The sequence below is a fragment of the Maniola jurtina genome, chromosome Z (assembly GCF_905333055.1).
Source record: "Maniola jurtina chromosome Z, ilManJurt1.1, whole genome shotgun sequence".
Lineage (NCBI taxonomy): Eukaryota > Metazoa > Arthropoda > Insecta > Lepidoptera > Nymphalidae > Maniola > Maniola jurtina.
In genome coordinates, this window is record NC_060058.1 from 9,565,760 (window position 1) to 9,587,947 (window position 22,188).

General features: G+C 36.0%; 1 protein-coding gene across 8 annotated transcripts in view; it reads right to left on the minus strand.

Annotated features, from left to right (window-relative positions):
• The window catches only part of LOC123880307 (protein phosphatase 1 regulatory subunit 12A), a 49,898-nt gene that overhangs the window by 12,341 nt on the left and 15,369 nt on the right, over positions 1 to 22,188 (minus strand). For 4 of the 8 annotated variants that reach the window (XM_045928354.1, XM_045928357.1, XM_045928355.1 and 1 more), the window contains exons 2-16: positions 20,433 to 20,563; positions 19,272 to 19,387; positions 18,470 to 18,618; positions 17,605 to 17,760; positions 16,937 to 17,120; positions 16,311 to 16,484; positions 15,825 to 15,903; positions 13,915 to 14,079; positions 12,277 to 12,381; positions 9,534 to 9,632; positions 8,767 to 8,986; positions 7,595 to 7,732; positions 3,714 to 3,849; positions 2,933 to 3,075; positions 1,961 to 2,020 (exon numbers count right to left, since the gene is read on the minus strand). In XM_045928354.1, the coding sequence (XP_045784310.1) occupies positions 1,961 to 2,020; positions 2,933 to 3,075; positions 3,714 to 3,849; positions 7,595 to 7,732; positions 8,767 to 8,986; positions 9,534 to 9,632; positions 12,277 to 12,381; positions 13,915 to 14,079; positions 15,825 to 15,903; positions 16,311 to 16,484; positions 16,937 to 17,120; positions 17,605 to 17,760; positions 18,470 to 18,618; positions 19,272 to 19,387; positions 20,433 to 20,563 (2,055 nt within the window). The remainder of the gene's footprint in view (positions 1 to 1,960; positions 2,021 to 2,932; positions 3,076 to 3,713; positions 3,850 to 7,594; positions 7,733 to 8,766; positions 8,987 to 9,533; positions 9,633 to 12,276; positions 12,382 to 13,914; positions 14,080 to 15,824; positions 15,904 to 16,310; positions 16,485 to 16,936; positions 17,121 to 17,604; positions 17,761 to 18,469; positions 18,619 to 19,271; positions 19,388 to 20,432; positions 20,564 to 22,188) is intronic. The other 4 variants (XM_045928360.1, XM_045928358.1, XM_045928359.1 and 1 more) reach the window with 4 other exon arrangements.

Sequence of the window (22,188 nt, forward strand, 5' to 3'; positions counted from 1 at the left end):
CATATTTTTCTATTATTAACACGACTGGCTGTCAATTGGTAACAGTTCCCTTCTATACTAGACTTACTGCTTAGGGGATCGAAGATCATTCTTTGTCGTTAAACTATCGTCAGCCCCGCTACTGCAGGAAAGCTGCAAAGCACACACTATAAATAAGCTCCCGCGACTCATCTGACGAACATCATACTAACACAAATAAATTGTCATAAACAGTCATCCGTCGCGGACAAAACGAACGCGCAGTAAAAAAAACCAGCAGAGGTTCAGACGGTTTAATTTATTTATGACAGAAATAAACACGGATATCCGATTTAGTGTTGAATTACTTTGTAAAACATTTATTAATGTCCTATTATCTGTGAGCTATATATAAAATCTATTTTCAAGTTTACACGGCTCTGGTTTAGAATTGTGTTGACCCAAATACTAACCTTAGTAGCTGACTGGAATTCTTAACGACGAATTAGAAATCCACCGAAATAGTTGTGGAACGATGTTACAAAAGACTTTATTTTAGTATAGTTTTCGAAATATCGATCGAGTATATAAACTAATTGAATAAAAACCATTTAGGTCAAACAGTTCGGACTTTTACTATTAAGATTTGGTAAATCTTCGGTTTCACTGCAAAATATTACGATTTACCTTACTTCGGGCTTTTAGAATAGCATATGTATTTTTGAACATATCTATCCTGTGTAATTTTTTTTATCATGTTTGGTATTGTTGTTCAAACAAAATCCTTCTATAACAAATGTAAACAAAAGAGTATCGCAATTTTTTTAATAAGCCCCTTTGGGGCTCTTCCATTTCACGTGACATTGGCGAAGTGCATTATACTGGTGTGGCTACTAAAAGCCATAAACCAAAATGAAAAGAACACACAGTGGTCCACAATTCGGCGGTCAAGGAATAATGTAAAACGAAACCAAAGCAGCGCGAACGATATAAATACAGTTTGACGTCGGTTCTAGACACCACTTGATAGAAGCTATTAATTTTTATAATATGTATGGATTATTATAGGTTGAATTTCCTTTGGAACAATTACAAGCAATAAATATTTACTGTTTTTGAACTTATTGAAAGCAAATTATAAGCTGCAATATCGACATTAATGTCAACCTTGCGTTTTCAGCGGGTCTGCGGTAACGGCCTAAAATAAACCGTTATTTTGTTTGCTTACGTCAGTGCGGCTATACGATAGTGACTTATGTTGTGGTATTATCGACCATCAAGACATCTAAAACGCATAGTAGTAGCTAAATCTCGTGGCCATGCGCCTATCAATCCATTTAAATACATTGATAGCTATAATATCAATAGCGTTCTTGTTAAACAGAACTAGAAAACAGAAAGAGAACTGTAGACTTGCTACAATCTTTTTGTATTTCTAATCTGTTTTCTCGCTCACTGATAGATAATCATGAACGTGATGATGATCGTGGTTCACAATACTTGAAACCAAAGGTGTTTGAACTATTACTTCTCACAAGTCACAACCGACTACAATAAATTCTATTTATGTTTGCTTTCACAAGACAACCGTGTGACGGATAAATGGAGTCTTCAAATTTACGAGAGCATTTTATTTTGACAACACTCCTGTTTTCAAAGAGAACACTTGGCAACATTAAAATCGATTACTCACTTGTACTTTATTTATGATGCGAAAAATATACGTATTCTATTTATTTACAGACCAGTATTTTTTCCGTTGAATAATGAATAGTTAAATAACAACCTGTCTACTAGATCAGTACTACTTTACTACAACAGGAGTTCATAGACAACAAGATGGCCGAAGTTTCCTCACCAGACCAGGACCAATTTAGAAATTATTTCTAAATTTTTATTCTTCCAACCCAGGACCTCCCATAGAGCTCACCGCCTCACCAAGGATATCGTTAAAAATAAGGCATAACATGCTGAGTAAAGGTAGCAAAACAAAGCAACTAACCTGAACGTTTTCCGAGTCTCCATCACCTTCGCCGCCTCCACCACGGTCGTTGACAATATCCTAAGACAATAAAATAAATCATATACGTGTTCGATCATAAAAGTACAATATTTTCAATCGGTCGTCAAAAATTGTCCTTCAAAGTTAATAATATTATTGAACAGTTGAGCATTTACATTATTTACATTGGATGATTCGCTATTGGAATCTGAACGCTTCTCACGTGATGGCAATGTGAAATAATAAAAATACGAATACAAGTGTATAAGATTTAAAGTAGTTTAAAGGAAAATATATTTTTGCTTATTTTTTGATTCCGCTATAATTTGAAAATGTAAATTCAGAGGAGACACATTTTCCATTATATTTTGTGCCAGATGATGCCCGCCACTTAATCAGCATAGATTTAGGTTTTAAAAATTCCGAGGGAACTCATTGATTTTCCGGGATAAGAAGTAAGAAGCTGTAATTAGATTATATTAGATGATGCTTACAACTTCGTTCAAGTGAATTTAAGTTTTTTAAATATACAAGGGGATCCTTGGTTTTCCGGAACCAAAAGCGTTCTTCACTGGATACAAGCTATCTCTGGTACCCGAATTTCATCAAATCGGATATTTAAGCGGATGGGCCGTGAAATGCTAGCAAGACATATAGACAGAAGTATGGTTTATAGCTTGTACTTAAAAGATTGAAGATTGAAGAAAGATGTAGACCCATTGCGGTATAGCTATTTAAATTTTAATCTAAATATACACATTGAAGAAGTTACGCACGCGATGACTCACAGTTATTTTCCCAAAACTATCTAAGGAAACTTGAAATCATGTCGGACCCTTGTAAGGTGAGTGCCAAGAATATATTCAGCAAATGTAAAATATTAGTTTGTATATTGCGTCAGACCAAAATGAAATCGGTACAAATATTGTGAATATGAAAGTGTGTCTGTCTTAATAATATTATCACACTTACGTCCATATCAACATGACCGACTCCGGTGGATCGTCGCTTCGGCCGTCGCCTGCGCTGTATTACGTTGAGCGCCGCTTGCGTGCTTGCTGGCGACGATGAAGATTTGCTTTCTGAACTGCTTTCGCGTTCTTTTTCTTCTTCTCCTGAATAAGTCACGGTAAAAGTTCGGTAATTGCTGTAAAGCTGTTACTGTTATGACAGTGAAATATACTACAAGAAGTAAATAACTATGGTCATTTCTTGATTGACATACACCATCGACAATATATATTACAGATAGCAAGCAACACCTGTGTACTAACCTTGTAGAGTAACAAAAACAACGCTAAGGAGTGATATTAGGATAATCTGAAAAACTGTTTGAAGATAGGTGTCGCTACTCTAGGAATTAGTTCTAGTTTTTCTACCGAAACCAACTGAAATTGAATTTATTCCGTTAACGATAACCAGATAAATGCTTTAAAAGTCGACTTCCTGCCAAACAGGGCATTTTTAAAATAGGCTCCAGATTATTTTAAAACTAAAATTTTGTATTTGGTTATATTTGGAATACTATTGCGTAAATTAACTCAACACCATGCGTCGCGTTGGATCTGCACGCTGATTTGCTAACTTAGTGTTCACAACAACTTTGGTTGGATCTACATTGCTGCTTCGCTGAGTGATATTAAAATGATTTTTCATAGAAAACCTTCAATGGACTGAAAATAAATGTCAAATGAGCTCGATGGGTATCAAACACCCCGCAGGTGAGTGTTTCAGATATACTTAATCAACATACCGGTACGATTATTCTTCTTCGTCGACGAAACGACTTGTTTCGTTGAAACGGGGGAGAATGGCGGGAAACGCAGCACGATCGCCTTTGCAGCGGGCGGCGTCCGTGGCGCCGACTGCCCGGCGTCCTCCAACTCGAACTGTTCACGAAACGTTATTTATATAAAATCTATACTGTCTAGCCTCAAATCACTTAATATGTCAAATGGAATTTCCATAGCATACACACAGAAATGCTTCCCATAGCATAGGAGGTGTTGAGTTAAGGCCCTGCGCTAATTTACCTAGGTACTCTTTGTATTTCATTTTTGATAAATACTCCTGTCTTTGAAAATTATTGCCTTCAACAAATAAATGCCCTTCATAATTTTATAGTTATGTGTTTTTGAACAAAGCCACTCAGAAACAGTGTACTTTTTCTTAAACAACAGATTGATATGGAGACTTAGCGACAGTGGACTTCACAACTACATAGGTCCATAATATGTAGTATGTAGTTGAACAAGGGCCGAGGTGAAGTTTTAAAGTTAATATAATAAAAGAGGCATGGGCGTTCAGGTTTAGGATAACATATTGTTTTTGACAACAGTAGATTAACCCAACTACATATGGCGAACGAGTTGAATGCAGAGCTCAGGAATGCGGTAGTGCTGTGACCTAATTATAATTATTGTCGATAAATTTCAACAATGTTTCAAGTTTATCATTTTACACTATTAACATAATGAAAACAACAAGATTATGATTTTTCCACATTTTTAATAATTATTTTACACATCGAAATCAACTAAAAAAATCGTTAGAATTTAATCATCAGATTTATAAATGACACACATGGTTGTATCGGTGTCACTATCGTTACCATCGCTGACCTCAATTACGACGAATCGATCTTCAATTAAACCATCTTTTTGCCAATCATTTTCTTGTAACATCATTTTCAAATAAATAATTATGTATCCAGGCCACGTCCATCTTGACAGCTTGACATTTGTCAATTGACATAATATTATGAACCTAACGGTCTGTTACAAAGTTACAAAAAAACTAGAAAAGGGCTGATAACTTTTAAACGGCTGAACCGATTTTTTAGATTATAGCTAAAAACACTTTCGATTAAGCCACCTTTCAAACAAAAAAAACTAAATTAAAATCGGTTCATTTGATACTACGATGCCACAGACAGATACACACGTCAAACTTAGAACACCCCTCTTTTTGGGTCGGGGGAATAACACGGGCCTAGACCTAAAGATAGTCTATGACCTCAAGTATAAACGCGTTACACGGCAAGCGTATGTACGATAGCGACAGCACAACACTTCATGAGACGAGGCGGGGGGAGATGCTCCCGCCCTTTAACTCAGGCCCCGACTGCATTCAACTCGTACGCTATCTGAATATACTTGCTTTTACTCAGAAGCAGGTTGTTGTATTATTTCGTCTTAGCGTAAAATAATACATCTTAAAAACAGCATACTACTTCCCAACAATTACATAATAAAAATTATTGAACATTAATAGTCATATGCTATTATTTTACTATAAAGTCTGTTTTGAAACATCGAGTCATTTTTGCCTTAGTGTGCGTTAATACTTCAGTTTGAGATGCAATAGATGCCCTAGCTTTATTAATAGTTTTATACAAAATATTCCACTACCGTAGTCAATATCGCTTTGCAAACGAAGACCCATGTATATCAACATAAAGTAAACCGTCGTATACTTTGATCTACTATCTTACTATAAACTATTATTATCTAATAGATTTCAATCAGATTATTATGGCTCAAAGTACAACACAAAGACAACTACGTTTTTTGTGATATTGACAAGCACAACATCGTTAGTTCAGTTATGCATGAAAACATGAGACTTGGCTCGGTAGTATCTAGTGTAAAAAATATGCAATAAATGTAGTGATATGGTCCAAGATGCGTTTTCCCCTGAAAACGAGAGCACTTGAGGAATGGGAAGTGCAGCAGGCAGAACGTACCTGACAGGCCTCACGTTATTGTGCAAGTTAAGTTCAATCCACTATGGCTAAAGCACATACAAATGCTCACACATATTCTAAACATAGAGCATGCATGAGTGTCTGATGATGATAATGATTCGTGTGGCATTTAGTAGTTAGTCTTCTAGCAAAAAACACGGATCTGTTCATTTGACATGTAATACACTTTTTGTTAAAGATAAAGAAGAAGAAGAAATATCTTTAGTAATAAATGTAAATTAAGTTTAGACCCATTACGCACGGCCGACTAGTCGCCCGGCAACTTAGTTAAGGGCGACCTTTTGAATCTGTAATTTATATGAAAGTCGCCGTGTCCTCTCGGCACAGAGTCGCCGCAATTCCGTCCGCATAGGCACGGCATCTTCCATACAAATTACAGATCCTAACAGTCGCTACTCACTGAGTCGCCGGGCGACTAGTCGGCCGTGCGTATTAGCTCTTAGGTATAACACATACATAATAGTATACAACATAGCATAGTATTTATGAAGGCGCGAACCTTTTACTGCGTTGTGGTGCAAACTGAAACGACGACATCAGACTACTGTACAAGTCTTTGTATAAGTAGTGTTTAGTATAAAATGACTCCGCACCCTCTTCTGTTATGTCACGAGTCACGACACAGCACAACACAGTAAAATATCTTCAGCTTGAGACATCGAAAATAATAGTAGATACAAAATTGTACTACCAAATTGGTTTTTAAAAGCGCGCAAAATGAGTTCAAGTAAAAATATCTCAACAAATCAAACCTAAAAAGTATACTCTACATTATTTAAATGTTATAGTATTTCTTCTAAGTTAGGCTATCTTGGATCTGTCTTTACGTAGGATAATTTCATCAAAATCATTCACAATCATAAAACTGTGCGGACAATTTTACACAAATCAATTTTCGTACATTAAAAACCAATTTTGTAAAGAAACAGAACACCACAAACAGTATAAGACATCTCATGCTGGTTGTTCAACTCTTATAAACGAATACAAACGACATTCTAGAACAATATTATGATCAAAACAATTTACAAAACGCGATACATTTTAGCTTGTAAGGTGAAATACGTTTCAGACTCTATAATTTATAATTATATGAAACTCACTAATTGTGGTTTATTATTGTATATACTCGTTTAGTCGAAACGTATTCAAACAAAATAGTATAGCACCGAGCGCCGCACGTAAAACATCAATTTTGAAGTATTTTTCACACCATGCGTGTGTGCTCAAAGTTTTTAAAGCCCGTATGACCGTTACACGACTATCAATTGATTTGTAATTTTACTAAAGCAGCCGTTCCGTCATAATATCCATTTAAAGTTAATTAATGGAGTATAAAATATACCTAGCTAAGAAAACTATAATTTGAATTATAATGGTCTATTTAAATATATGTTATTAAGATTACTAAGTTTTTTACTCTCTTTTATGATAAATCTGTGGTGTGCTAGCAAATAAGATTTATCAGAGTTCTGTCCAAGGCAAATTGTGTTAGAAAAATATTTCTTGAGTTTCATTTTAGTATAATTTGAACATTTACGACCTTTACAGGAAAATCGATAGTCGCGTAACGTAAAGGCTACGCTAGCACGATGCGTCTTGCATTTCAGACGAGCGGGGACAATAATAATACTCGGCGTATGGCGTACTGTCCCTTGTGGCGCTACCTGCGAAGGAGGAGGCCTCTACCGACTACGATCAAATAATGAATAGTCTGCTTTTTCGCTTCCTGCGTCTTTATCAATACTAGTTAATTAAGCCGCGCGTTCAAAATGAACGCGGGCTCCTCGACTAGACGTACTACAGCTGTCCCCGCGGTCGCACTAGCGTGGCCCGCGCCTAGGATTGTACCGTGGGACATAAAGGACCTTATTAGTAGGGTCGAGTCGCAGCCGCCACGAAGGGCGCCGCTCACTGTTGGCCGCAATAGTCGCGGTGGCGGTCGCAGTCGCGCACGCCAGTGCGAGCGTCACGGCGACGTCCCTGCCGCTCATGGCGCTGCGAGCCTACGATACGCATATCGTAAAGGAACCTCCGTATGGTAACCATTAACCATGTTTATAAAATAGCAAATTTCGACAAAATAAAAAAGCTATTACAAATTTTGGGTAATAATAGTTAATAACGAATAAACTTTTAGAATTGATAAATAATAATTATTGAATTTCTTATCACCCAGTATTTTAATTTTTTGGAAACAATATGATATTGATACTAACTTTTAGTCAGTCGTAACTAAATAACAGAATGAAGCTACTTTGGTCCAATCTAAAATATTACGTTAACTGTTAAATGAAAAAAAAAACATGTGAAGAAGTTTATTAATACTATTCTAAATGTCGGTAAAGTTAACCACATGAAAAAAATTACTCGAGCAAAATCGTAAACACAATCTATTTACAAGTGTCGCGTATACTAGTTTACACAAATCAAACATCTTTCTTAGTTTCATTTTCCATATCATATTCAAGCTATTTAACAATATAAAGATAGTAGTTTGATTCGCGAAAGTGTAATTTTTTTAATCAAAATATATAGGCCGGACACTTATCTCTGATATTGTCATAAAATGTGTATCAAGATATTATACCTACCTTATACAATAAATTATTATTATTCACAGTAAAAAAGCAACAAATTTAGTATAAAATATTATATACGAACTAGCTTATGCTCGCGATTTAATCCGCGTGGACTGCACAAATTTCAAACCCCTATTTTACTCCATAAGGGGTTGAATTTTAGAAAATCCTTTCTTAGCGGATGTCTACTTCGTAGTAGCTACCTCGATACCAAACAGCCCTATCCGTCCAGTAGTTTGAGCTGTGCGGATAAATCAGTCAGTCCGTCAGTAAGTCAGCGTTTCCTTTTGTATATTTAGATTTATTATCTTTATAGCAGAGAAGTTATAAATAATATTTAACATATGAAACATCCTATAGGAGGGATTCAATACATTTTATGTTTACATTACAATATACAAGTAATATGTAAATTATGTAAAGGTGACAATATGATCTATGTAAGAAAAAGTACGTACCGCGTGATCTGTGGTGGAAGTGCAATCGGGCTTCTGCAGGGTCGTTGGCGAGGAAGGTTCCGTTGTTCCATTACCGGCTTTCTTCTTTACTAGCTGTTCAGCAGATTTGATCTCGTCAAGAGTCACCCCCTGCGTGGATCGCCGCGTCTCGCGAACTCGTTTGGCGTGCGCTTTCCTTTGAGTTTCGCTTTCTTCATCCCGGACCGGAGGTACGAATGACCTATAACCAGCCTTTTGTGTTACCCAATATACAAGTTTACAATAAGCTATCCATAAAAAAAAGACAAGCCACATTTGGTTTGAAGTTCTCTTTTTTCACTAAAAACTACTGGAGAAAAACATGCAAAACGAATAAATGAATGTATATATAGTTCATGCTTGATATAATGCTCTAAAATCCGCAACTTAAGTGGCCGACAATCACACACGAAGCTCTAACTCTAATAAAATCCACACACATGATTTATTTCGATACGAGAATTTGCAGTTCATTTTTTTTAAATTACGAAATAAACTATTTTATCAATTATTCCAAAACATTAATCGCGGCTGTCACCAGAAACATCACCAGAAATATTAAATTAAAATCGGTTCATTAGTTTAGGAGCTACGATGCCACAGACAAATACACAGATATACACGTCAAACTTATAACACCCCTCTTTTTGGGTCGGGGGGTTAATTAATATGGATAATAATTTAAAAAAAAAGTAAAAAATAATCTCGTATCAAGATAAACAACTATTAAGCTACATTATCGTTTGTACTTGAAGAAATTCTTGAATATGTTCCCAGGCGACAGTTTGGTCGGAGTAGCCGTGCTCGGTGTAGAATTGCTACTGTTCGACTCTACGCTCTCCGAGGAGCTGCCATGTACAGTAACAATAATAAAGGTTTAAGTATCCGGACATAGGATTTAGTTATAATAATAAGAGGATAGGGACAAAAAGCCTTAATATTATTACACTTGAATATAATAATATTTCTTGTGAATAACCCTATTTAAAACCCAAACAACCAAAGATTATATTTGTATACAGTTCAGAAAATATTGATCAATATGAAATAATTTATTTTAGGTATTATATTATATTTTTTAAGGTTTTTAGTTTTTAGTTTTAGGTTCATTATTTTACTAATTTAGATTTTAGATGTTATAATTGTAAATTAATTTTAATTATTTAAGTTACGTTTTATTGAATTAGTTGAATAAATCCAAATAAAGTTTTCTTAGTTTGAAAATATGAAATAAAACTCTCATTACGTTTAATATAAAAAATATCAATGAGAGTAACTTTAAGAACAAATTCAAGAACAATCGGACAGAAGATAATCCTACTACTACTGTACTGATGAACTACCACTCAATAGATGTACAACTTCTATTGCAATTTTTTTCAATACGCCAAGTAATATAGTGTGTCCGGGCATGAACTAGCGATATTTTAAACACTTATATAACAACTATTATTAAGTACAAATACACTCTAAACTTGGGCCCAATCCACTTCCTACCTGTGTGGCAGCTATTTTGGTATATTTGTTGAAATCAAGAGAAAAATCATATCTCTCAAAGTTTTGGTCTCAAACAACAATAACTCTTAAAGTATTAGACATACAGCTGTAAATTAAATGTAGCTCAAAATCTCTCGATGTAGTAAAAAAATAAAAAGGGTTGTCGGGAGTGTTTTTGCAGTAATTTACAATAATTTGTGAATTTGCATAATTTTACCATAATATTTTCGAGTTTTTTATTTTTTCTAAAGTTATGGAAATGTGAACACTTTGTTTTGTAACGTAGAATATAGGACAGTATTGTTACCCTTCGAATAAGCCCATTTTTATCTCAGTAAGACCAAAACTTTGAGAGATATGATTTTTTTGGTACATGTTTCAACAAAAAAAACCAAAATGGATGCCACACAGGTAGGAAGTGGATTGGGCCCAAGTTTAGAGTGTATTGGTACTTAAAAATAGTTGTTATATAAGTGTTTAAAATATCGCTAGTTCATGCCCGGACACACTGTATACAACTTCTTTAAGTACTTATAACAAAAAATTAACATTCCCATTTCCAAAAATAAAATTAGTTTTATATACTTAAGTGCATTTGATATATTTTACCAAAACATCGATATTCTAGCGTAGTTAAAACTTAAACTGAGCTTTACTCTCTAAGTCTCAGGCCTTATTATAGTCATAGATGTTATTTTATAAATCATAAAATATAACATAAATTAAATTAACTATTTTATAGTTATTTAATTTATATTTTATTATAATAAAAAATAATAAAAAGAAAAATAAAACCGACTTCACTTTTTTGCCCAGTCAAAACCCTACTGTTTACTAACGGCCCGTTCACACATGGGAGTCCGTTTTACTGGTACGTTTTTAACGGATGCGTCATAAATTTATGCTGTGTTCACACATAGGCACCGTATAACGTTCAACGGATCCGTCATTACTGGATGCGATGTGTGAACAGAAAACTCGCAGTATACCGACGCTATTCTACAAGGATGGATCTATCCGTTAAAATTCTACGTATCCGTATATTTCCCTTCCGTTCGTCCAGTATTCGATGACAAAACGGAATGTAATTTTTTTACGGAACGATATTTTTTACTGTATACAGAATACTGTGCCATGTGTGAAATCGCTCATACAACTACATACGCCATCAACGAAAAAAAAACGTACACGATAAAACGGAACAGTAAAACGGAGACATGTGTGAACCGGCCGTAAGCTATCACACTGATCGCGAGCAATTCGCTCTTATCCATTGAGGAGTTCTGTTCTCCATCTCCGAAGATATTCATCAGATCTTCATAAAATTTATATGGGACCAACTGCGAAGTATACCCTTTCAAACGAAAAACAAATTTTCGAAATCGGTCCAGGTGTCTTTGAGTAATCGGGGGACAAACATAAAAAAAAAAGATTCCGACGAATTGAGAACCTCCTGCTTTTTTTGAAGTCGGTTAAAAATTGTATGATATGTAAAATATTCAGCATCCCACTTATAACTAGATTATATTTCTATGATTAAATAATATCCCATTGTAAAATAAAAAGCTTATACGAACTAGACCGACCATACAAGCAAAATTATACAACTCGCATTCACAATCACTGACACAATCTAGCCCATCCCTATTAAATGATAAATAAATACGAAGTGTAAATCAAATATATTGCAATAATGATTTATAGCACAGTAGATTTATTTTTTTAAACCGAACAAATGTGAGTCAGACTCGCGCAGCTAAGGTTCTGTGGTATTTACAGAATTATTCCTTTCATTTCGTGATCGAAAATAACACGTTTTTCTATTACGACTTAAAGAACTTTAAGAATTAATTCGTATTTTTCTTTCTTTTTAAGAAAAGTAAGATCTATAATGTATGTAGGTCACTTGTCTAATAAAACTGTATATTTAACTTACAACTCGTACTGACACATTCTTTTTTTAATATAAGTTAATATTAATTATTACAAACGTACCTCCTAATGGTCTGTGCAGTACTAGTCGGCGAGACAGTGGCACTGTTATTGGAGGGAGCGTTCCACGTATTTGCTTCTCTTTCTCTTCTGTCGCTTGGGTTTATTCTACATAAATAACGAAAAATGTCAATAAAATCAACATAAGAATCAATTAATTACTATTAGAAAAACACCGCATCCATCAATACCTATAATCAAGTCAGACAAGTTTCTATTTTGTTCACACTGATTAGTAAGTACACATATCCTCTTCCAGATTAGTATGTATAGTTATAATTGTCACTGGGAAAATTACACGTACCTGAAGTGCATATCATTTTCTGCAAGTTTGACTTGCTAAAATTGACCTACTGTGCGTCTTTGCACAGTGCAAGTGATTTGCCAGAGCTAACTTTTGCAAGTTTTAATGCCAGTGAACATTTAGCCGTGAACATACAGCTTTTAAGGTCCAAACGCATTTGCGCTGCGATCCGCGACGTTGCAGCGCCTTGCTTCATACAAACTATAAAAACTATATTTGCCGCGCCGCGTCGCTTAGGTGCGCTTTGCTCCTTACAAGCTCATATATTGCAGCGTCGCGTCGTGCCGCGCCGTGTCGCGCAGCGCAGCTCAAGTGCGTGGACACCTTTTTATGACTATAGTCGTAGAAATCGTAACATAATACAAAATCTACCTTTTATGTAGCACCTACCTTCTATACAGTACCTATTACCGCAGGAAGGGTCATTCTAAACAAGAATTTTTCAGACTGCAACTTGTTTTTGATAACAACTTAATGCCGAGTGTTATATTAAATTGTCAGCTATAGGTACTAATTTCGTTCAATTCTACAATTAGTAACATAAAACAAATCTATCTACTGACACCAATCACCACCATGTGTTTTCTAATCGACAAAACATTAGAGAAATGAAATATTGTAATGAAAAGTCGGTTACAAACATTGTACTTAATGGGTTAAGTTATGGAGACACATTAGTTTCTAATTTGATCATATTACACCTGAAGTAATTCAACTTTGATTTTATGACGTTGGTACAAGGAGAATATAAATATTTATTTAAGCTACAAGTGCGGCATGATGAAAATTACAGTCGGGGAGCTAATTTTAATACCGGAGCCGAGGGCGAGGTTATTAGATAGCACCGACAGTGTAAGTTTCAATGCGCACGTGTATCATATCATTTGATGTTGATAGAAAATTGTACAACAACAAAAGCGACCCACATGAAATAATTGGTCTGGTCCGCATTTTATTTTGCATTAAGTTACCACTTAAGTACCATGTATTATGTTAATAGAGATCTTGCAAACGAATATGATAAGGTAAAACTTAACAAAAAAAAATATTCAAACGTAATCATTTGCGCATTTTTTCTTTTATTGTCATACATGGTAGTTCCTACTAAGTTATGTTTATTTTGCACTAAGTGTTCTTACAGACGAGCGGCACTTTGTCGACGACAGCCGCCAACACGCGACGACGGCGTCAGCGACCACCTCTGTCGTCGACAAAGTACCGCTCGTTTGTAAGTACACTTATCGCTGCCACTCTGTATAGTGTGTTTCCGAGCCGACAGGTGCAATAGATCGTAAGAGCAAAACAGAAACCAATGTGGACCCTGAACGCGGCAGCACCTGGTCTGAACATCCTCATTAGTACTCTCAGTTGCATTGTTAGTAGCCTCCAGACTCTTTTTCCTTAGCTCGATTGAAGCCAACGTGGACTGCGGCAGCGGCGGTATAGACGGGCACGAGGTCGCCTTTATACGCGCTGTCACGTCGCGATATCGTTGATAGAAACTGTTTACACAACACACATAAGCATGCCACATAATGTATAACGCGTTCAAACTAAGAATATGACGACCATGCCCTCTATCTGTCAATAATTTGTCAATTGTCACTTGAAAATTACTGTTTACAGTGAAAATAGAATCTGTCTAAAGTATATTGTGCAATCGAAGATTATTCAAACTATGAAAACGCGTGGATTGGACCCTCAGCTCACTCTAACAATGCATCATCATCAAAATCATCAACCCCTCGGCGCGCTGCGACTCACTATTGAGCAGGGGATTTTCTTAGAATAAGAAGGACCCTTCTTATTCCAGCAATGCGAGGGACTGCAAATACTTATACATAGCATAATATTGTAAACTGAATATTTGAAAAGAGCAACCGCTGAGTTTCTTGTTGGTACTTCTCGGTTCACTTGTAAAAATTTCTTAGAATCATCTTTTTCTATAAATATATTTTTTATTTATATCAAAATATATTTCCAATTCAGACGTCACAATATGGCGGGAAGTTCGTCCTATTCTTAGTTTGAACCCATCATATGTACGAGACAGATTGCAGACTTCGGATGGCGTGACGGGTTGACCTACTAAATTAAATAAACATGAGCGTGCATATGAGCGATGCTACTTTACATTATGTCGCGTAATTGATATGAATATAACTGAAAACAAGCGATTGGATACATGAATGAAAACTTTTTATGACAAAAGTTTTTGAAAACACGAAGCGCTTTACATCTTACACATAGAGGGTCAAATCAAATAAATCAATGTCAAATCAAATCAATAATGTCAAATCAATGTTTGTGTATTTGATTTGATACCTTCTTTTCAGAATATATTGTTATAGCTCCAGAGTAAATCGTATTTAAATTATATGTCGAAAGATTTAGTAAACGCGTCATCCCGCAACAACAGCAACATATATTGATCTTCACAATGTAACCGCAAATCGAATCCCTATACATCAGTACACAAATTCATTGTGTATGATTCTTAACTAACTTTTCAACTTCATTCGTTTGGCCACCATTTGCGGGAGTTTGCTATTGACTTATAAAACGTTGAGAAATCGACGAACTAACAAAAACTATTAGTTGTTTTTATTTTTAATTACTGTACAGTCTATATCCTTTGTTAATATTAGGTTAAGAAGTTTATTCATATTGTGTCGCCCTAGCTCTATTGTTAAGCTGTGGATAGTGTAGTTGATTACATATTTACTAATATTTTACGATAGATTTAAGTTATAGCTTTAATATATAATATGTAATTGTTTATTATCCCAAATAAATAAAATAAAAAAAATGAACTGAAACTGTAACTTGTTGTGTATTTATTATACACAAAATGTAATTATTTGCAGTTAGCACATTGTTATTAGATTTACGGCTAAGCTTCGACAGAGAATTATGTGAATATATAATTAATTTTACTTTCCTAAATTATTATTATCATTTGAATAGTGGTAGCAGTTATTAAAACGTAAAAAACAACTTATTGATTCAGAAAAAAATAAAATCAAAAAAATACATACTTCTCATGAAAAAAAATCGAGACAGTTTCAAACTAAAAAGTGTTGCAAGGTGTTTCAATTTTTATGATGGGAAGTTTATAACAAAAGCGAAGTATTGCTTACACTAAACAAATGAGATGCGATATGATTTTGAGGTAAATGATGTTTAGTACATCTGGTAATAGCATGCCAAGATTAAACCCATTAGGGTTAACTGAATAAAAACTTACGTTTTATCATTTTCAAAACTGTGCGTTCTCCTGAGGATCGTATCACAGTCTACATTGTTGTTAGCGGCCTTGTTCTCACCTGCAATACAGTGTGCAGATATTAAGACGCAAGTTTTAATTTTTGATACATAAATTACTAGTATCATTCAAATTATGAGCTGTAAAAACCCGTGGAGCTGATATGCTAAGAATTCCTACGAATTTCAATCAATTAAGTATGTGCGATCCTCACGCATCAAACGATTGATGGAAAATACAGCAACCGTCATCTGTGCATTCTGCGCATCAAAAGCAGGTATGTGGGACTCACTAGCAATGCATTTGATGCCGCGTTCCTATAGCATACCCATTAAAAACCCAGGATCCCGGGTGTGGTATGCGAATGAGACATCTCCTATCACGCTGCGGTATGTTTACGTGAAACAAACTGGACCTGCTAAGCTCATAACCGTCGTGTTGCCCGGTAAATAAAAAAAGAATACTAACGCCCGCTGTCCTGTTGCCTATTACGGAACGACGCTGATCGACGCCACGAGGGCGCTTCGTCCATAGCCGCGTTGTCCGTGACAGGCTCAGTAGGGTCGGGCGACGGCGCACAGCTTTTCGGCGGCTTTCCGTCAGGTATCTTAGGAATAATCTCTGGAGCTGCTGGCGGCTTATCTGAATAAACGAAATCAAATATTTATTTTTCAAAAACGGGAACCGGACACGTACTATACTCATATAACCCGCTGTTCAACAATGCCTTTAGATTTGTTTCTCAATAGTATAGCATCTCTCTCAGGGATAAAATCCGGAAAGAGGAAATTCTTAGAAGACCAAAAGTGGCCGACATATCTCAAAGGATTAGAAAGCTGAAGTGGCAGTGGGCAGGTCATATCTGTTTCAGAACCAACAGCCGATGGAGCAGACATGTTCTGAAGTGGACACCGCGTACCGGTAAAGGCAGTGTAGGACGACCCCTAGCCCGCTGGATGAAGAAGGTTACTGGAAGCAAGTGGATGAGGAAGGCGGAGGACCGTGTTTGGCATTGCGCTCTTGAAAAGGTCTTCGTAGTAGACACACACAGGCTGATGGATGTATGGGACGTTGCAAAGTAATGTCATACTAACCATTTATGACATTATCAGTTTTTTCAGTAATCTCTAACTCGACTCGCTTCATTTCATGTCTTGATGGACTCCTCTTGCGTTTATTATTATTATTGTTGTTGTTGATACGACGCGGCGCTTTCATGGATGCCTCTGACAACCACGTGGATATTGAGGGATCCGCGATCTCCAAACAAGTCTGACCCTGCAAAATCATATTATTCAAAATAAATTGCATTCATGTATATCATTTTATATCTTACATAGGTAGAAAAACACAACTCTTTTTTTGAAAGTCGGTCAAAAAAGTAGCCTATGGTACACCCTGATCAATCCTCTACTTGTCTGTGAAAGTCGCGTCAAAATTAGTTCAGCCGTTCCGAAGATTAGCCCGTTCAAACAGACAGACGGACAGACAGACAAAAATTTTAAAAATGTTTGATTCAGTTATGGTATCGTTAAAATAATTATATGAGCTTAATATGAGGTAGTTATTTCGAAATTACAGACAGACACTTGAATTTTATTTATTAGTATATATAGATATGATTTCTAAAAACTCAGAAGAATTTTAATTAAGAATCTGACAAAAAGGACCTAGGATACTTCCTAATATTATAAAAATAACTCCTGCGTGATTTAAAATAACCAAAATCACGGGCCAAAGCTATTGATAGGAAGTTGCTCACTGAGAAATTTTTCAGATTGGGATCTGCCCCATGTTTTAACAACAACGCTGCAGCTTCCTGTTGGCCCCAAAGCGCGGCCGCATGAAGAGGTGTCCAGTCTTCGTAATCTCCACAGTCGGGCTCCACATTGCATTCTTCTAGTAGAATTTGTGCAACCTGGACAGAAATGGGTACACAATTTCTTTCTAGGGTCCATAGCAAATGAATTAATCAAGCCTTGTAGGATTGTTCTGACAATAAAAAAAACATAAATAAGTTGGCCTAATACAAAACCAAAAAATAGAAGCGACTATAGATGAATACTATGTGAAAATCATAGATATTATAAAATCCTTAAAAATATTTATAGGAATGTTTGAATAAAAGTATTTTTTTTATAGTGCTTGATAACCTGTGGTTCAGACTTTGGCTTCCTATTCGGCGGTGTTAAGGCTTCGATCCCGGGCACGGATCTCTAACTTTTCACAGTCATGTGCGTTTTAAACAATAAAATATATCTTGCTTTTTAGAGTGAAGGAAAACATCGCGAGGAAACTTACATGTCTGAGATTTCCCCATAATGTTATCAAAGGTGTGTAAAGTATGCCAATCTGCATACGGCCAGCGTGGTGGGCTATAGCCAAACCTTTCTCATTTTGGGAACAGACGTTTTCAGTAGCGAGCCGGTGATGGGTTGTTGATGATGATGGTTTTTTATTTTATTAAAACTGGAATCAAAGCAGTGCTAAACATATTTACTCAGCTTATTTGGCAGCTAGGAGTTAAAGAAAAATTATGAATGCATTGTGTTAACTACATCAGATCAGTACCATTTGGAGGGTTTCCACAAAGTGCATTTAGTAATAAAGCTAAAATGAGTACTCACATCTAAATAACCCTTGGCCGCTGCAACATGCAACGGAGTCGCACCCGTCTTCGGATCCCTCACTTCAAAATAACCGTTCGCCGCCCAGTACCTGGCATCGCGTAGTAAATTATTTAATTCCGCACACCTTGATTTCTCGCAGTCAATACCTGCAACAGTTAACAACGTTTTGAAGAGTGCCAAAGACTTGTGCCTATACAAGTCCATACAAGATTCGTTGGCAGAGACATACGTACATATGTACACACTGAACGCGTATATGTACGATTTGTACAAGAAACTGAAGCATGTCACTTGCAGAGCCCTACACCGATTCCTTGTCGAATTACAGCTTCTCAGGCCCCCATACTGCATAGCAGTCGTGTTATGTAATATAGGTAAGAATTTGAACACAGCATGCGACAAAACAACAATTTAACAATTATCTACACATTGACATTCTGACAGATTCCCAATACAAAAACTGTCATAATGTCAAATTTATTTGTTAGATAAAGTGTATCGGGAGTTAGTAATATAATATTAATAATAATAAAGTTTCTTATATAAAGGATATTATTTAAAAAAATTCAAAAGCTTTAACTGCGATATTCTCTCTGAGCCGTTCGAGCCTCGGTACTTAAGGCGAGCGCGGGTTGCGGTCTATGGAATTGGGAGGGGCTACCATCGGTGAATCTTCGGTGAGCGGGTTATACCTGCTTCTAGCATACCTAACCACGGCAACACCATGCTACCATCAGCGTTAGTATTGGCACACTCTATGCTTCCGAGTACGTCTTTAATTTGAAGATGCATATCAAACCTTTATCGCTAATAATTTTAGCCAAAAAGTCCTTCATTTTTTCATCTGCAATATCTACAGGCAGTTCTCCGTCATAGTTCACAGCGGCCACGTCTGCGCCATTTTCAAGGAGGTACCTATAAAACAATTGTTCTTATTTAAAAAGTTACATATATGTAGGTTTTTGCCTGGTACTTTATAACTGCATGATATAATTACTAAACAGTATAATTATAATAGCTCTTTGGGATAACGTAACTATCTATCAGTGAAAAAAGTATGAGAACTGGAAACGTTAGTTCCAGTACAAACTAAAACAAATTCTACCCTATTCTACCTCTTTGTAATGTTAATATACAGTATAGACAAAGACTTCTCTACATATGAAATCAAAACGATGTGTCCATTTCAACAAGAGTATTGTTATATTGTCATTGCAGTGTGAACAATAACAATTAACAAAATACAATTAATAAATTGAACACAGGATCTCCCTAACTTAACAAGGACGTCACATGACTCAGTCTTTGATTACGTTAAAACATCATCATATCATTATCTATTGAAAGCTACGTCGCCAAAATACATATCGTTCATTTTTATAGAGCCTCCGCTTTCCGTCCGTCAGTCCATCCGTCTGCCTGTCTGACTGTACGAGTATCTATGAACCGTAATAGGAAGAGAGTTGAAATTTACAGCTATAATTGTAGATGTAAAAACAAATAGTAAAAATTTCAAAATGGCTGCCATGCAAAATAAAAAGAACATAATCTTGTACGATGATGCGATGATACAGAAACCTTCGCGTGCGAGTCTAGATATTATATACAGAATTTGTGACGCATAATAGAGCCTCAATAGCTCCAGCGGTAAAGGAGTGGACTGAAAACCGAAAGGTCGACGGTTCAAACCCCGCCCGTTGCACTATTGTCGTACCTACTCCTAGCACAAGCCTGACGCTTAGTTGGAGAGGAAAGGGGAATATTAGTCATTTAACATGGCTAATATTCTTTAAAAAAAAAAAACAGATAGTATTGGCGCTAAATTATTCTATCGACATCACAAAATAATTATTTTGGGGTATCGACTAATCGATTGCCTACAACACTTTTACACTAACCAGCAGACAACAGTAAGGCCAAACTTTGAGTCGAATTCTCGTACAAGGAAGAGCCTACCCACCTAGCTATACTGAGAAACCCACACGATGCAGTGGCATGTAATGGGGTCCAGCCTTCATTGTCTCCTTTATTTACATCAGCCCCGTGTTCCACCAAAAACTCGACCATTTCCAGATTATCATCGATGCATGCCTGAAAACAAGGAAAACGTTTTGTTATTAACTAGCTGATGCCTGCGACTTCGTTCGCGTGGATGTAGGTTTTTTAAAATTCCCGTGGCAACTCTTTGATTTCCCGGGATAAAAAGTAGCCTATGTGCTAATCCAGGGTATAATCTATCTGCATTCTAAATTTCAGCCCAATCCGTCCAGTAGTTTTGCGTGAAGGAGTAACAAACATACACACACATACAAACTTTCTCCTTTATAATTAAATAAATATAAAAATTAGTGTGATGTGATGTGACTAACTAGCGATTTTGTTATAGTCCGTGCAAAATGAGTTCTCCCGCGCAATTTTAGCTCTGTCTAAACTGTCATTTCGAAAGTACGGTTTCTTTAACACATGGACTAAAATCGTACTTTTGCCGTAACAGTGGATACATAGTTAAAATGGCGCGTGAGATTTTAAAAATGTACTATATTATGAGTTTATAGTAAAAAACCGGCGAAGTGCGAGTCAGACTCGCGCATACATAGGAAAAGTGTGGAAAACTAATTTTAGGAAATAATCATATCCATAAATATCTGCTAATGGTTGCAAGTAAATAGGAATATTATTTATGGACAGTCTAGTGGTTAAAACGTTGGCCTGTTCGTAACTAATCCTAACATCCTACCTAATAAACCTTACCTATTTTATTTTCATTTACGCATTTAAATTCTTTCCTAAAAAGTGGCCCGTGTATCGCTTAACAGTAGAACTCTTTATAAAATGTGTGGTAACCGCATTGATCCAAGAACTTTTAGAATTTCAGAAGTAATGAGTTCAACAAGCCGTTGCTCTCAGTGTCTTAGACCTATGAGAGCCAGACTAAAACCGACCCTGCAGCCATCAGGTTGAATATTAACCTATAAGTCCGCGTATTAATTGCTAAGTGTGGGTTCGAGTATTTTAAATGTGTGTTCTCGTATAAAGACCTACTAAGTATTTGGCTCGACTTGATAAATGTCTGTTTTAGTTCAATAATGAGATTGTGTGTTCGCGAATAAGGAACTAAATGTGTTCACGTTAACAGGGCTCTCTCCGTCACTCGCTTCATACAATCGTAGTTCCAATTTCATTTGAATATTAAGCAACCAAAGTCCATGAAATTTTGCAGACATATTCTAGATACTAATATCTGTGTCTGTGGTGTTTTAGATTTTTTTTTAAATATGTAGTTTTAAAATTACAGGAGCTCAAAGATTTGTATGTAAATTTTTAAGACCGCGTAACTTTGAAATTGAATATTTTAACAGAAATCTGGAAAACCACAAACACAGATATTAGTTTCTAGAATATGTCTGCAAAATTTCATGGACTTTATATGCGTTTATATGAAGCGAGTGACGGAGAGACCCCTCTTTAGTCTAGAATATGTACCTACATAAAATAGAGACCTAAAAAATAAAGGTATAGATTCATAGGTAGGCATGTCTATTGGGTTAATTACAATAACATTTGTTGCAAAGATACGCTGTTATGCATTTCAATGGTACATGAAGTGCAATGTGCACAGTATGGAACCACTACAGGGTCAGTGCCGTAGTCGCTGGCGCGTATCGAATAGAGGCAGCCACTAGTTAATGCAATGTTTCATATCGCCACGCATAGCG